General features: G+C 55.5%; 1 protein-coding gene across 4 annotated transcripts in view; it reads right to left on the minus strand.

Moving 5' to 3' along the window:
* Positions 1 to 14,185, minus strand: part of rabgap1l (RAB GTPase activating protein 1-like) — a 530,937-nt gene that overhangs the window by 11,285 nt on the left and 505,467 nt on the right. For all 4 annotated transcript variants that reach the window (XM_041207937.1, XM_041207935.1, XM_041207939.1 and 1 more), the window contains 4 exons: positions 5,267 to 5,377; positions 4,488 to 4,592; positions 3,762 to 3,845; positions 2,687 to 2,758 (listed from right to left, as the gene is read on the minus strand). In XM_041207937.1, the coding sequence (XP_041063871.1) occupies positions 2,687 to 2,758; positions 3,762 to 3,845; positions 4,488 to 4,592; positions 5,267 to 5,377 (372 nt within the window). The remainder of the gene's footprint in view (positions 1 to 2,686; positions 2,759 to 3,761; positions 3,846 to 4,487; positions 4,593 to 5,266; positions 5,378 to 14,185) is intronic.

Below are 14,185 nucleotides of genomic sequence, written 5' to 3' on the forward strand. Positions count from 1 at the left end.
AGCTGTGGCCTAACCAGCGTTTTATACAGTTCCAGCTTAACCTCTCTGTTCTTATATTCTATGCCTTGGTTAATAAAGGCAAGTATCCCATATACCTTCTTACCCACCTTATCTACCTGTCCCGCTACCTTAAGGGACCAGTGGGCATGCACACCAAGGTCCCTCAGATCCTCAGTACTTCCCAGGGTCCTACCATTCATCGTGTACTCCTGTGCCTTGTTTGTCCTGCCCAAGCGCATCACCTCACACTTATCCGGATTAAATTCCATTTGCCACTGATCAGACCATCTGACCAGCCCATCTATATCCTCCTGTAATCTAAGACTATTCTCCTCACTATTTACCACCCCACCAGTTTTTGTGTCATCTGCAAACTTACTGATCAACCCTCGTACATTCAAGTCTGAATTTAGGGAAGGAAATCTGTTGTGCTTAGCTGGTCTGGCCTAGATCTGACTCCAGACCCACAGCTGTGTGGCTGACTCTTAACTGCCCTCTGAAATGACCTAGCAAGCCATTCAGTTCAAGGGCAATTAAGGACGGGCAACAAATACTGGCCCTGCCAACGACACCCACATTCCACAGAAGAATAAAGAAAAACAAAAGCTGGTTCGAGCGTTGAAAGCAGGGGTATCAGGCTGGCTTCAAATGTCCCAATATAGATGTACCTGAGGGAGCGTTCAAGCACAAACTGATCCATTTATTAGCAGAGAGGAAAACAAGAAGGGAAATAGTTGAATCCTCTGACTTTTCAAATGGTCTACACCATCGGCTTGTTGCTGCAATTGGGCTAACCTTTCCAGTCCCTGAGTTTTCAGTCACTTTGACTCAGGCCATCAGTCACTACTACATTGACCTGGGAACACCAGCGACTTGGGTAAGGCCGAGGTGTGACTGAGGTAAGAGGTTGCAGAGTGATGAGGACAGGAGGTGTAACAAATGCTGGCCTAGCCAGCAACACGAGCAAATGAATAAAAAAAAACTGTTGCTCAACACAGCCTGTTCTGCCCACCATTCAATTATATCATTGCTGATCTGTAACTGATTTCCATCCAGCTGCCATCGTTCCACATCTCCTGATATCTTTACCTGAAATAAGTCTAAATCTCCGTCTTGAAAGTTCCAATCGAGCCTCAATCTTGGCATCTTTTCTGGTGGGGTGGGGGTTGAATTCCAGATTTCCACTCTCCTTTGTGTGAAGAGGGGGAAATAATTTCTCTCTCTCTATTCTATCAAATCCATTGACCATTGGCCAGTTTTTCCCCACAATTTAGTGAACTCTGGTGTATATAAACCGACCTGGTCCCCATAATGTATCATTCTGCTGGCTTTACCCTGTCCAAAGCCAAATACATACCCTTCCTGAGATGTGGTGCCAAGACCTAAAGGCGTCTTGAATTTTAATAGCGCCTTTCACTACCTCAGGATGTCCCAAGGCATTTTACAGCCAGTGAAGTACTTTTGAAGGGTAGTCACTGTTGGAATGTAGGCAGCCAATTTGAGCACAGCATGCTCCCACAAACAGCAACGTGATCATCTGTTTCAGTGATGTTAATGGAGGGGATAAATATTGGCCAGGACACCAGGAAGAACTCCCCTGCTCTCCTTCGAAATATTGCCATTGGGGTTTTTTACATCCCTGTGAGCAGGCAGGTGAGGCCTTGGTTCAGTGTAAGGTCCTAAAGTCGAGAGTACATCGCCCTTCAACAGTGCATCACCCCCTCAGTACCGCACTGGAGTGTTGAGATGGTAATTTTGTGCCCAAATTTCCAGAGTGGGATTTGAACCCTCAACCTTTTGACTCAGTGGGTGGGGGGTGGTGGTTGTTGGGGTGAGACTGCTTGTTACTGAAACAAGGCTGACACTGAAACTGAGCACAGATGGAATCCAGTCAGAGCTTTATAAAACTATAGCCCCAGCTTTCTCTTGTTTATATTCCAGCACCCAAGGTACAGGCTGATATTCCATTAGCTTTTAAAGGATAAAAACAGAAAATGATGGAAACACTCAACAAGTCTGGCAGCATCTGTGGAGAGAGAAGTAGAATCAGTGTTTCAGGTCAATGACCTTTCATCAGAATGGGGTCTTGTAGAGTTTCTCGAAAAGCTGAAAGCTGTAGCTACCAGAGCCATGAGGAGCGGTGAAGGGGAGGCTATCAAGGCACTCACGCGCCTCAACCTGAGCTGCTGTTCATCTGCTGAGGGCTTCATCCGACAATTCGCGAGGGTCCAGCTTGGAGCAAGGGTCACCTGGGGTTGAGGTGACTCTTAAGACGACACTGTTTCGATGGAAGACTAGGGAGTTCCGTTTCTCTCTTTCCACAGATGCTGCCAGACCAGACGAGCTTTTCCAGCATTTGTGATTTTTATTTTACATTAACGAGACTGACTTGAAGCCGGAGGAAGTCTCCTCCCTGCAGGCCAGGATTCTTTTCACCCTGTTCCAAGTGGGTGCTCTAACAGAGCTCTGCGTTAGTCAGCACAGCCAATTTAACTGGTGTGATTCTGTCCTGGTGTCACTGAGCATGAGGCTGGGACCTATCACTGCCAATTTAGTTAATTGTTAACGGGCTTTCCCCAAGAGATCACGCAAATTACAACAGGTGCTACAATGGGAAGCTGACCCTAAGGTGAGTGCAGGAGGGTGACATTCAGAAGCTACCCAACAAAAGCCAGCTGCTTCCTACCTTCACTATCTCCAGTTCCTCCTTACTCGCCGCCTGCTGCTTCTCCAACCGTGTACTCAACTGTGAACAAATCTGAACAGAACAAGAGAGACAGAGTTACTGTTGTTCCTGTTAGTCAACATGGGGAATGAGTATTCCACAGGGGGATAAAAGGAGAGGGGATGGAGACAGGGGGAATCCTCAGTCTCATTCCCAAATCAGAACCACAATATTTACTGTCCAGCCAATCCACTCGGGGGGGGGGGTGGGGGGCACCGGCTGGTGTTGGAGGGGCGTGGTGGTGGTCGGGGGCTGTCTGGATCAGGGAGTGGGGGGGGCATACCATCTAAGAGGAGGGGCCATCAGGTCCATGGAGACACCGGCTGGGAGAAGGGGGCTCTCTGGATTGGGGAGATACCAGCTGGGAGGAGGGGACTGTCTGGTCCGGGAAGACACTGGCTGGGAGGAGGGGGCTGTCTGGTCCGGGAAGAGACTGGCTGGGAGGAGGGGGCTGTCTGGTCCGGGAAGACACCGGCTGGGAGGAAGGGGCTGTCTGGTCCGGGAAGATACCGGCTGGGAGGAGGGGGCTGTCTGGTCCGGGAAGATACCGGCTGGGAGGAGGGGGCTGTCAGGTCCGGAGTGACACTGTCTGAGAGGAGGGGGCTGTCTGGTCCGGGAAAACACTGGCTGGGAGGAAGGGGCTGTCTGGACTGGGGAGACACCGGCTGGGAGGAGGGGGCTGTCTGGTCCGGAGTGACACTGGCTGGGAGGAGGGGGCTGTCTGGACTGGGGAGACACTGGCTGGGAGGAGGGGGCTGTCTGGTCGGGAGTGACACTGGCTGGGAGGAGCTGTTGGTAGATAGGCTCCACTACTTGTTATCCAAGTTTGTTTGTTGGCCTAAACCTGGGAGCTGGGCCACAGGACACCAACAAGCAGCAGAGTTAGGAGCGGCTCCAGAGAATTGTCATCCCATTGAACAGGAACTAAATTACAGGCAAACCCCATGCTCTGGCCCACCCAGTACACTGACACTTTAAACACAAGCTGCTCACAGCAGATGCAGAATATTTAAACTCTCAGCCCCTGTGTAAATACCTGTTTGTATTCGGTAATGATGGCACTTGTTTTCCTGACTTCACATTCAGCTTTCTCTAACTCCCTGCGGAAAACTTCCTTAATCTGTGATGGACAGAGATAAGCAGGAAGTTAAATGTCAGACTGGCAGGTTCAATAGGTATCAAACAATGTAAACAAGGATGGGGCATTGCTCCCGCTCCCTCATGCCCCTGAGCCTCACTCCCACCCCCTCTCCCAGAGCCCAGGCCTCCCTCATGCCCCTGAGCCTCACTCCCACCCCCTCTCCCAGAGCCCAGGCCTCCCTCATGCCCCTGAGCCTCACTCCCACCCCCTCTCCCAGAGCCCAGGCCTCCCTCATGCCCCTGAGCCTCACTCCCACCCCCTCTCCCAGAGCCCAGGCCTCCCTCATGCCCCTGAGCCTCACTCCCACCCCCTCTCCCAGAGCCCAGGCCTCCCTCATGCCCCTGAGCCTCACTCCCACCCCCTCTCCCAGAGCCCAGGCCTCCCTCATGCCCCTGAGCCTCACTCCCACCCCCTCTCCCAGAGCCCAGGCCTCCCTCATGCCCCTGAGCCTCACTCCCACCCCCTCTCCCAGAGCCCAGGCCTCCCTCATGCCCCTGGGCCTCACTCCCTCTCCCTTCACCGCCTCCCCCTCCTCCTGGAGCCCAGGGGTTCCTCCTTTCTCCGTTCCCATAGTCCGGTCCCTCCCTCCCTCTCGCTCCCACACTCCACTCCTTTCCATACCTGTGCTGACTCCTCCTCCTGTCTCCTCTTTTCATCTTCGGTCTCCACCAGCCTCTGTTTGGTTTGCAGGAGTTCCTTGTTGAGGACATCTGCCTTGTCTTCAATCTGTGTGGGTAACATAGGCACAGTGTCAGTGGACTGAGTGTAGACCTCACTGGACATTCTGATCCTCTACTCAATCTCCTCACTATAGGGATAGAAGTTCATCCATATGCGGAGTTCTTACACAGTCATCACTCACCACGACAGGCATTCTAGCTTCTAAAACATGTGACTTCCTGCTGAAGCTGCAGCACTGTTGGCCCCCCTTCCGTGGCTAACAGTCACCTTTCAGCCAGAACGTTGGAGGCTCAAATCCCGCATCAGAGATTTGAGCGCATCATTAAGTCTGACACTGAGGTGCAGTACTGAGGCAATGCTGCACTGTCAGAGGTGCTGTCTTTCATTACTCAGTAGCTCCCTCTGCCCTCTGGCAGGTGTAAACGTTTCCTCGGCATTATTTCCAAGAGCAGGGGAGATATTGCCCCGTGTCGAGGTCTCAAACAACATCAGGATCTGGTCATTTTCACACTGACAAATGGGAGCTTGCTGTGTGCTATTTGGCCACCATGTTTCCCACATTCTAACATTACATTTCGGAAGTATTTTAACTGACTGAAAGTCAGCTTGGGATGTCCTGAGGTTGTGAAAGGTGCTATAGAAATGCAACATTTTCTTTATATTTCTAACCTTTGTACACACAGATATTCTACACAGTTTAAATCAGCTACTTCCCTCACCTGATCCAGGTCACTCCTCAGGGCGATCTTGCTGGTGACAAGTTCATGTGCCAAGTCATCGTTCTCTTGTTCCAAGCGCAAGCTGGCCTCTTGCAGCCTCCGATTCTCCCGCTGTACAGAATAAATTGATAGATGCAGTCACTCAGCCAACAGCAAAGGATTCATCTGCAGGTTACCTAAACAAACCCAGTCATGGAACCTGGGCCTCCTCACCCTCAGTCATGGGGCCTGTATCACCCTCACCCTCCCTCCCAGTCACTGGGCCTCACCCTCCCTCCCAGTCACTGGGCCTCACCCTCCCTCCCAGTCACTGGGCCTCACCCTCCCTCCCAGTCACTGGGCCTCACCCTCCCTCCCAGTCACTGGGCCTCACCTTCACTCCCAGTCACTGGGCCTCACCCTCCCTCCCAGTCACTGGGCCTCACCTTCACTCCCAGTCACTGGGCCTCACCCTCCCTCCCAGTCACTGGGCCTCACCTTCACTCCCAGTCACTGGGCCTCACCCTCCCTCCCAGTCACTGGGCCTCACCCTCCCTCCCAGTCACTGGGCCTCACCCTCCCTCCCAGTCACTGGGCCTCACCTTCACTCCCAGTCACTGGGCCTCACCCTCCCTCCCAGTCACTGGGCCTCACCTTCACTCCCAGTCACTGGGCCTCACCCTCCCTCCCAGTCACTGGGCCTCACCCTCCCTCCCAGTCACTGGGCCTCACCCTCCCTCCCAGTCACTGGGTCTCACCTTCACTCCCAGTCACTGGGCCTCACCCTCCCTCCCAGTCACTGGGCCTCACCCTCCCTCCCAGTCACTGGGCCTCACCCTCCCTCCCAGCCGCTGGGCTTCACCTTCACTCCCCTCACTGGGCCTCATCCTCCCAAACCATCATGGGCCTCACTCTCACTCACTGCCAGCCACAGGGCCTGGTACAGAAGCAACTGTTTCTTGAAATAAACCAGCCTCTAATGCCTCATCGCAGGCCATGGAGGAGGGACGCTGTCTTTGAGGGCACTGGAGGTCTTAGCACCACGGGTTATGTGGTCTCAAGGAAGCTGTTTGATGCAGAATAGCATCAGCAGCAAAGAAGCGGAACAAAGAGGTAGTAGAACCGGATGATGAGGAAGCACAGCAACAGAGGACAAAGTAAATATTGTGCAATACAAGGAAACGATAATGGGACATGGTACAGGTAGGTGTATGGAGACAGGCAATCACAAAGAGAAGACAAAGCCAAGAACAGAGACACAAATACATGGACAACAACAGAGAAACTGTGATCAGGCGATGCAATCACTGGACAACACGCAAAGCCTGAGACAAATCTCTACTGGTGGATCTGCACACAGGAGTCAGCACCTCCAGTAGCACAGGGGGTAATGGGCAAAAACTCATAAAGTGAGGGAAATGGAGGGGAACAGACAGCAAGAAGAGAAATGAGCAACAAGTGAGAAAATGAGTTATCAAATCAGAGTAAAGCACAGGCGGAGAGCTGCGAGGAGAGAGAAAATAGCACTGAGACAAATAGCAAGACGTGAAAGAAAAGAAAGGGGCACAGGGATAAGAGATACTACAGAATGGAGAGAATGCGGGATAGAGAGAGTGTGAGGGAGAGATGGCGGGGTAGAGGGAGAGATGGCGGGGTAGAGGGAGAGATGGCGGGGTAGAGGGAGAGATGGCAGGGTAGAGGGAGAGAAGAAGGAGAAGAGATAGCAGGATAGTGTGAGAGAGGGAGGGAGGGGGTGAGACAGCGGGGTAGAGGGAGGGAGGGACAGCAGGTTAGAGGGAGAGAAAGAGGGAGGGAAGTGGAGACCGGCGGGATAAAGGGAGGGAGGGATGGGGAGAGATGGCAGGGTAGAGGGAGGGAGTGAGATATATGGCCAGACAGAGGGAGGAAGGGAGGGAGATGGCGGGAGGGAGACTGCAGAAGGGAGGGACGGAGAGAGGCGGCAGGATAGAGGGAGGGAGAGGGACGGCGGGATAGAGGGAGGGAGGGAGGGAGAGGGACGGCGGGATAGAGGGAGGGAGGGAGAGGGACGGTGGGATAGAGAGTGGGAGGGAGGGAGGGAGGGAGAGGGATGGCGGGATAGAGGGAGGGAGGGGGAGAGAGTGCGGTATAGTGAGAGGCCAGGACACAGGGAGGGCGGGAGGGAGGGGGAGATAGGATGGGTTGAGGGAGGGGAGGAGGGGGAGAGGGGGCAGGATAGAGGTAAGGAGGGGGAGGCGGGAGAGAGGGCAGGATAGATTGAGGGAGGGAGAGTGAGGGAAGGAGAGGAAGGGAGGGGGAGTGAGGGGGAGAGTGAGGGAGGGGGAGGGGGGAGGGTGAGATAGAGGGAGGGACAGGGAGGGAGGGAGGGAGGTGGGAGAGAGGGAGGAGGAGAGAGAGGGTGAGGAGGGTGAGGGGGTGAGGGAGGGGAGGGAGGGTGGGGAGAGGAGTAGCAACTGGGGGGAGGGTGGGGGGAGGGGGGAGGGCGGGAGAGAGGGAGGGGAGGGTGGGAGGGGGAAGGGGGAGCAAGAGAGGGAGAGGGAGGGCGGGAAAGAGGGAGGGGGAGGGAGAGTGAGGGGTAGGGAGGGCGGGAGAGAGGGAGGGGGAGGGAGGGAGATGGGGAGGGAGCGGGTGGGAGGGAGGGCAGGAGAGAGGGAGAGAGGGAGAGAGGGAGGGGGTGGGAGGGCAGGAGAGAGGGCGGGGGTGGGAGGGCAGGAGAGAGGGAGAGAGGGAGAGTGGGAGAGAGGGAGGGGGTGGGAGGGCGGGAGGGGGTGGGAGGGCGGGAGAGAGGGAGGGGAGGGAGGGAGATGGGGAGGGAGCGGGTGGGAGGGAGGGCAGGAGAGAGGGAGAGAGGGAGAGAGGGAGGGGGTGGGAGGGCGGGAGAGAGGGCGGGGGTGGGAGGGCAGGAGAGAGGGAGAGAGGGAGAGTGGAGGGGAGGGAGGGTGAGAGAGAGGGGGGGAGGGAGGGCGAGAGAGAGGGGGGGAGGGAGGGCGGGAGAGAGAGGGAGGGGGAGGGAGGGCGAGAGAGAGGGGGGGGAGGGAGGGTGAGAGAGGGTGTGAGGGAGAGGGAGGGGGGGAGGGAGGGCGAGAGAGAGGGGGGGGAGGGAGGGCGAGAGAGGGGGGGGAGGGAGGGCGGGAGAGAGGGGGGGGAGGGAGGGCGGGAGAGAGGGAGGGGAGGGAGGGTGAGAGAGAGGGGGGGGAGGGAGGGCGAGAGAGAGAGGGAGGGGGAGGGAGGGCGAGAGAGAGGGGGGGGAGGGAGGGCGGGAGAGAGGGAGGGGAGGGAGGGTGAGAGAGAGGGGGGGGAGGGAGGGCGAGAGAGAGAGGGAGGGGGAGGGAGGGCGAGAGAGAGGGGGGGGGAGGGAGGGTGAGAGAGAGGGAGGGGAGGGAGGGTGAGAGAGAGGGGGGGGAGGGAGGGTGAGAGAGAGGGAGGGGAGGGAGGGTGAGAGAGAGGGGGAGGGCGGGGAGGTGAGAGGGAGGGAGGGATGGATGGGGAGAGAAGGCGGGATAGAGGTAGGGCGGGGGGGCAGAGAGGGTGGGATAGAGGGTGGGAGGGAGGGGGAGACAGGACAGGATAGAAGGAGGGAGAAGGAGAGGGCGGGATAGAGGGAGGGATGGGGTGAGGGAGGGGGAGGGAGAGGGAGGGAGGGCAGGATAGAGGGAGGGAGGTAGGCGGAGGGACGGAGGGAGGGAGAGGGAGGGAGGAGGCGAGTGTGCGAAATAGAGGGAGAGAGGGGGAGGGAGGAGGGCAGAGAGGGTGGGATAGAGGGAGTGAGGGGGTGAGGGAGGGTGAGGTGGAGGGAGGGGGCAAAGGAGGAGGAGAGAGGGCAGGATAGAGGGAGGGAGTTAGGCAGAGCGATAGGGGAGGGAGGGGGATGTAGGGCAGGATAGAGGGAGGGAGGGGAAGATTGGGCAGGATAGAGGGAGGCAGGGAGGGGGAGATAGAGGGAGGGTGAGGGAGCGATGGTGGGAGAGGGAGCGATGGTGGGAGAGGGAGTGATGGTGGGTGAGGGAGTGATGAAGGGAGAGGGAGTGATGGTGGGTGAGGGAGTGATGGTGGGTGAGGGAGCGATGGTGGGTGAGGGAGTGATGGTGGGTGAGGGAGCGATGGTGGGTGAGGGAGTGATGGTGGGAGAGGGAGTGATGGTGGGTGAGGGAGTGATGAAGGGAGAGGGAGTGATGGTGGATGAGGGAGCGATGGTGGGAGAGGGAGTGATGAAGGGAGAGGGAGCGATGGTGGGTGAGGGAGTGATGGTGGGTGAGGGAGTGATGGTGGGTGAGGGAGCGATGGTGGGTGAGGGAGTGATGGTGGGAGAGGGAGTGATGGTGGGTGAGGGAGTGATGAAGGGAGAGGGAGTGATGGTGGGTGAGGGAGTGATGAAGGGAGAGGGAGCGATGGTGGGTGAGGGAGTGATGGTGGGTGAGGGAGCGATGGTGGGTGAGGGAGTGATGGTGGGTGAGGGAGCGATGGTGGGAGAGGGAGCGATGGTGGGTGAGGGAGTGATGGTGGGTGAGGGAGTGATGGTGGGAGAGGGAGCGATGGTGGATGAGGGAGCGATGGTGGGTGAGGGAGCGATGGTGGGAGAGGGAGTGATGGTGGGAGAGGGAGTGATGGTGGGTGAGGGAGTGATGAAGGGAGAGGGAGTGATGGTGGGTGAGGGAGTGATGGTGGGTGAGGGAGCGATGGTGGGTGAGGGAGTGATGGTGGGTGAGGGAGCGATGGTGGGAGAGGGAGCGATGGTGGGTGAGGGAGTGATGGTGGGTGAGGGAGTGATGGTGGGAGAGGGAGCGATGGTGGATGAGGGAGCGATGGTGGGTGAGGGAGCGATGGTGGGTGAGGGAGTGATGGTGGGAGAGGGAGCGATGGTGGGAGAGGGAGTGATGGTGGGTGAGGGAGTGATGGTGGGAGAGGGAGTGATGGTGGGTGAGGGAGTGATGGTGGGTGAGGGAGCGATGGTGGGAGAGGGAGTGATGGTGGGTGAGGGAGCGATGGTGGGAGAGGGAGCGATGGTGGGTGAGGGAGTGATGGTGGGAGAGGGAGTGATGGTGGGTGAGGGAGTGATGGTGGGTGAGGGAGTGATGAAGGGAGAGGGAGTGATGGTGGGAGAGGGAGCGATGGTGGGAGAGGGAGCGATGGTGGGAGAGGGAGCGATGGTGGGTGAGGGAGCGATGGTGGGAGAGGGAGTGATGGTGGGTGAGGGAGTGATGAAGGGAGAGGGAGTGATGGTGGGAGAGGGAGTGATGGTGGGTGAGGGAGTGATGGTGGGTGAGGGAGTGATGGTGGGTGAGGGAGTGATGGTGGGAGAGGGAGTGATGGTGGGTGAGGGAGTGATGGTGGGTGAGGGAGTGATGGTGGGAGAGGGAGTGATGGTGGGTGAGGGAGTGATGGTGGGAGAGGGAGTGATGGTGGGAGAGGGAGCGATGGTGGGAGAGGGAGTGATGGTGGGTGAGGGAGCGATGGTGGGTGAGGGAGCGATGGTGGGAGAGGGAGCGATGGTGGGAGAGGGAGTGATGGTGGGTGAGGGAGCGATGGTGGGAGAGGGAGTGATGAAGGGAGAGGGAGTGATGGTGGGAGAGGGAGCGATGGTGGGTGAGGGAGTGATGGTGGGAGAGGGAGCGATGGTGGGAGAGGGAGCGATGGTGGGAGAGGGAGCGATGGTGGGTGAGGGAGTGATGGTGGGTGAGGGAGCGATGGTGGGAGAGGGAGTGATGGTGGGTGAGGGAGCGATGAAGGGAGAGGGAGTGATGGTGGGAGAGGGAGTGATGGTGGGAGAGGGAGCGATGGTGGGTGAGGGAGCGATGGTGGGTGAGGGAGCGATGGTGGATGAGGGAGTGATGGTGGGAGAGGGAGCGATGGTGGGTGAGGGAGTGATGGTGGGAGAGGGAGCGATGGTGGGAGAGGGAGCGATGGTGGGTGAGGGAGCGATGGTGGATGAGGGAGTGATGGTGGATGAGGGAGTGATGGTGGGTGAGGGAGCGATGGTGGATGAGGGAGTGATGGTGGGTGAGGGAGCGATGAAGGGAGAGGGAGTGATGGTGGGAGAGGGAGTGATGAAGGGAGAGGGAGCGATGGTGGGAGAGGGAGTGATGAAGGGAGAGGGAGTGATGAAGGGTGAGGGAGCAATGGTGGGTGAGGGAGCGATGGTGGGTGAGGGAGCGATGGTGGGTGAGGGAGCGATGGTGGGTGAGGGAGCGATGGTGGGAGAGGGAGTGATGGTGGGTGAGGGAGCGATGGTGGGTGAGGGAGCGATGGTGGGTGAGGGAGTGATGGTGGGAGAGGGAGTGATGGTGGGTGAGGGAGCGATGGTGGGAGAGGGAGCGATGGTGGGAGAGGGAGCGATGGTGGGTGAGGGAGTGATGGTGGGTGAGGGAGTGATGGTGGGTGAGGGAGTGATGGTGGGAGAGGGAGCGATGGTGGGAGAGGGAGCGATGGTGGGAGAGGGAGCGATGGTGGGTGAGGGAGCGATGGTGGGAGAGGGAGTGATGGTGGGTGAGGGAGTGATGGTGGGAGAGGGAGCGATGGTGGGTGAGGGAGTGATGAAGGGAGAGGGAGCGATGGTGGGAGAGGGAGTGATGGTGGGTGAGGGAGTGATGGTGGGTGAGGGAGTGATGGTGGGAGAGGGAGCGATGGTGGGAGAGGGAGCGATGGTGGGAGAGGGAGCGATGGTGGGAGAGGGAGTGATGGTGGGAGAGGGAGTGATGGTGGGTGAGGGAGTGATGGTGGGTGAGGGAGCGATGGCGGAAAGGGGTGAGACTGTGGGACACACAGGTTGATAGGAGCCAACCAGAGGCTACAACCTAGAGGAAAAGGAGAGTGAGTAAGAGAGATAAAGCATCTTCAATCTATTCCTTCATTGTTCCCCCAATGTGATTCAGCTTGTTTCTCCTCTGTCATGAATATCTAAAATACCACTTTGAACTTCCATGAAACCTTGATGTGTCCTTCTAACCTCTTGACCCTTGATTATTTTAGATGTAGACCAGCCCATCTAACCAGGTGAATCCCAAGTCCCCGGGCCTTGTATCGGCCCTCGGTAAGAGCCCTCAATAAGAGCCAGCAATACCTCACCATGTTGAAGGAGCACTGTACCCTGTTTGGCACTTGCTGATTGGAAGCTACCAGGTATTTGATTGTTTAAGATTTCACACCAAATCTCATCTTTAAATTTAATAAACCACTGAATAATTTTATCTGATTAACAGTTATGTATTCACAGTGACAAGGTCAATCTCTAACCCTAAGTACAGAAAATGAAAAGATTGCACCGCAGGAGCTTGATCTAAACTTCTACAAATAACTTCGCCGTTAATATTTCTTAACCTTTCTAGATTATAACCAATTTCTGCTAATCTTTTCAAATGTTTATTCTCCTTTCTTCTGGGGTCTCTCAAATCCAGAGGCTTTTCCTTAATATTCCAGAAAAGTGTGACCAAGAGATTTTGAAGATTGGGCCACTGGAATATAAAAAGAAGTTGTCAAATTAAACCAATCCTGAGGCTTTTGCCTCCACTGTACATTGGCAATTGATGGGTGTGTTGTATTGTCAGAGGTGCTGTCTATTTGAAGAGAGGCTAATCCAAAGTAATGTCTAACCCTCTTGGTGGTGAAAGGTCCCACGACACTATTTTGAAGAGGAGCAAGCGAGTTCTCCCCAGTGCCTGATCAATATTTATTCCCTCACCCATCAATAAAACAAGTTATCTGGTCATAGTCTCATTGCTCTTATGGGATCTTGGTGTGCATGAATTCATTATGGTACACAAATTGCTTTCTGCATTTCCTACAGTGTACAAATTCAAAAGGTCGTCACTGATTGTAAAACGCTTCAGGCCATTCTGAGATCATGAAAGAAGCTATTTAAATGCCAGTTTTTCTGAACAATTTCTATGGGGCTTTTGATATTAACCAATCATTGCCAGAGAATCACCTCAATCTTCCCAATCTCACACCCACTCTGCTGTCGCCCCAAGGATCTATCCTTTGGCCCCTTCCCATTTCTCATTTCTTTCTGACTTCATCCAAAAACACAGTGCCCTGTTTTACATCTGACACCCAGCTTTTCTTTTAAATTCGTTCCTTGGATGTGGGCTAGGCCAACATTTATTGCCCATCCCTGACTGCCCTTGTTCAGAGAGCATTTAAGAGTCAACCACATTGCTGTTGGTCTGGAGTTACATGTAGGCCAGACCAGGTAAGGACGGCAGATTTCTTTCTCTAAAGGACATTAGTGAACCAGATGGGTTTTTACGACAATCGGCAATGGTTTTCCTGGTTATTATTAGAGTTTTAATTCCACCTGCCGTGGTGGGATTTGAGCCTGGGTCCCCAGAACATTACTCTGGGTCTCTGGAATACCAGTCCAGTGACAATATCACTATGTCACTGCCTCCCCAGTGAGCTCTACCTCAGCATCACATCACTTGACACTGTTGCTAAATTACTAGACTGCTTATCTAACCAACATCCAGTACTGGATGAGTAGAAATTTCCTCTAATTAGATATTGGGAAGACTGAAGCCATTTACTTTGGTTCCTGTCACAAACTCTATTCCCTGTAACCATTGGCTTCATTTGACCCTAAGTTGAGCTTCTGACCATACATATGCTTTAACACCACCTCTTTCCATCTTTAAAATATTGCTCAATTTCACTCCAGTCTCAGCTCATCAGCTGTTGAAGTCCTCACCCATGCCTTCGTTATCTCTGGATGTGACTATTCCAATACACTCCTGGCTGCTCTCCCACATTCTACCCTCCGCAATCGTGGGGTCATCCAAAACTCTGCTGTCTGTGTCCTAACTCACAGTGAGTCCGGTTCCCCTGTCATCCCTGTGCTCACTGACCGACATTGGTCCTTGACCTCCTGGTCAAGCAACATCCTGATTTTACAATTCCCATCCTTGTTTTCAATTCCCTCCATTACCTCGCCCCTTCCTATCTCTGGAA

The sequence above is a fragment of the Carcharodon carcharias genome, chromosome 16 (genome assembly GCF_017639515.1).
Source record: "Carcharodon carcharias isolate sCarCar2 chromosome 16, sCarCar2.pri, whole genome shotgun sequence".
Classification (NCBI taxonomy): domain Eukaryota; kingdom Metazoa; phylum Chordata; class Chondrichthyes; order Lamniformes; family Lamnidae; genus Carcharodon; species Carcharodon carcharias.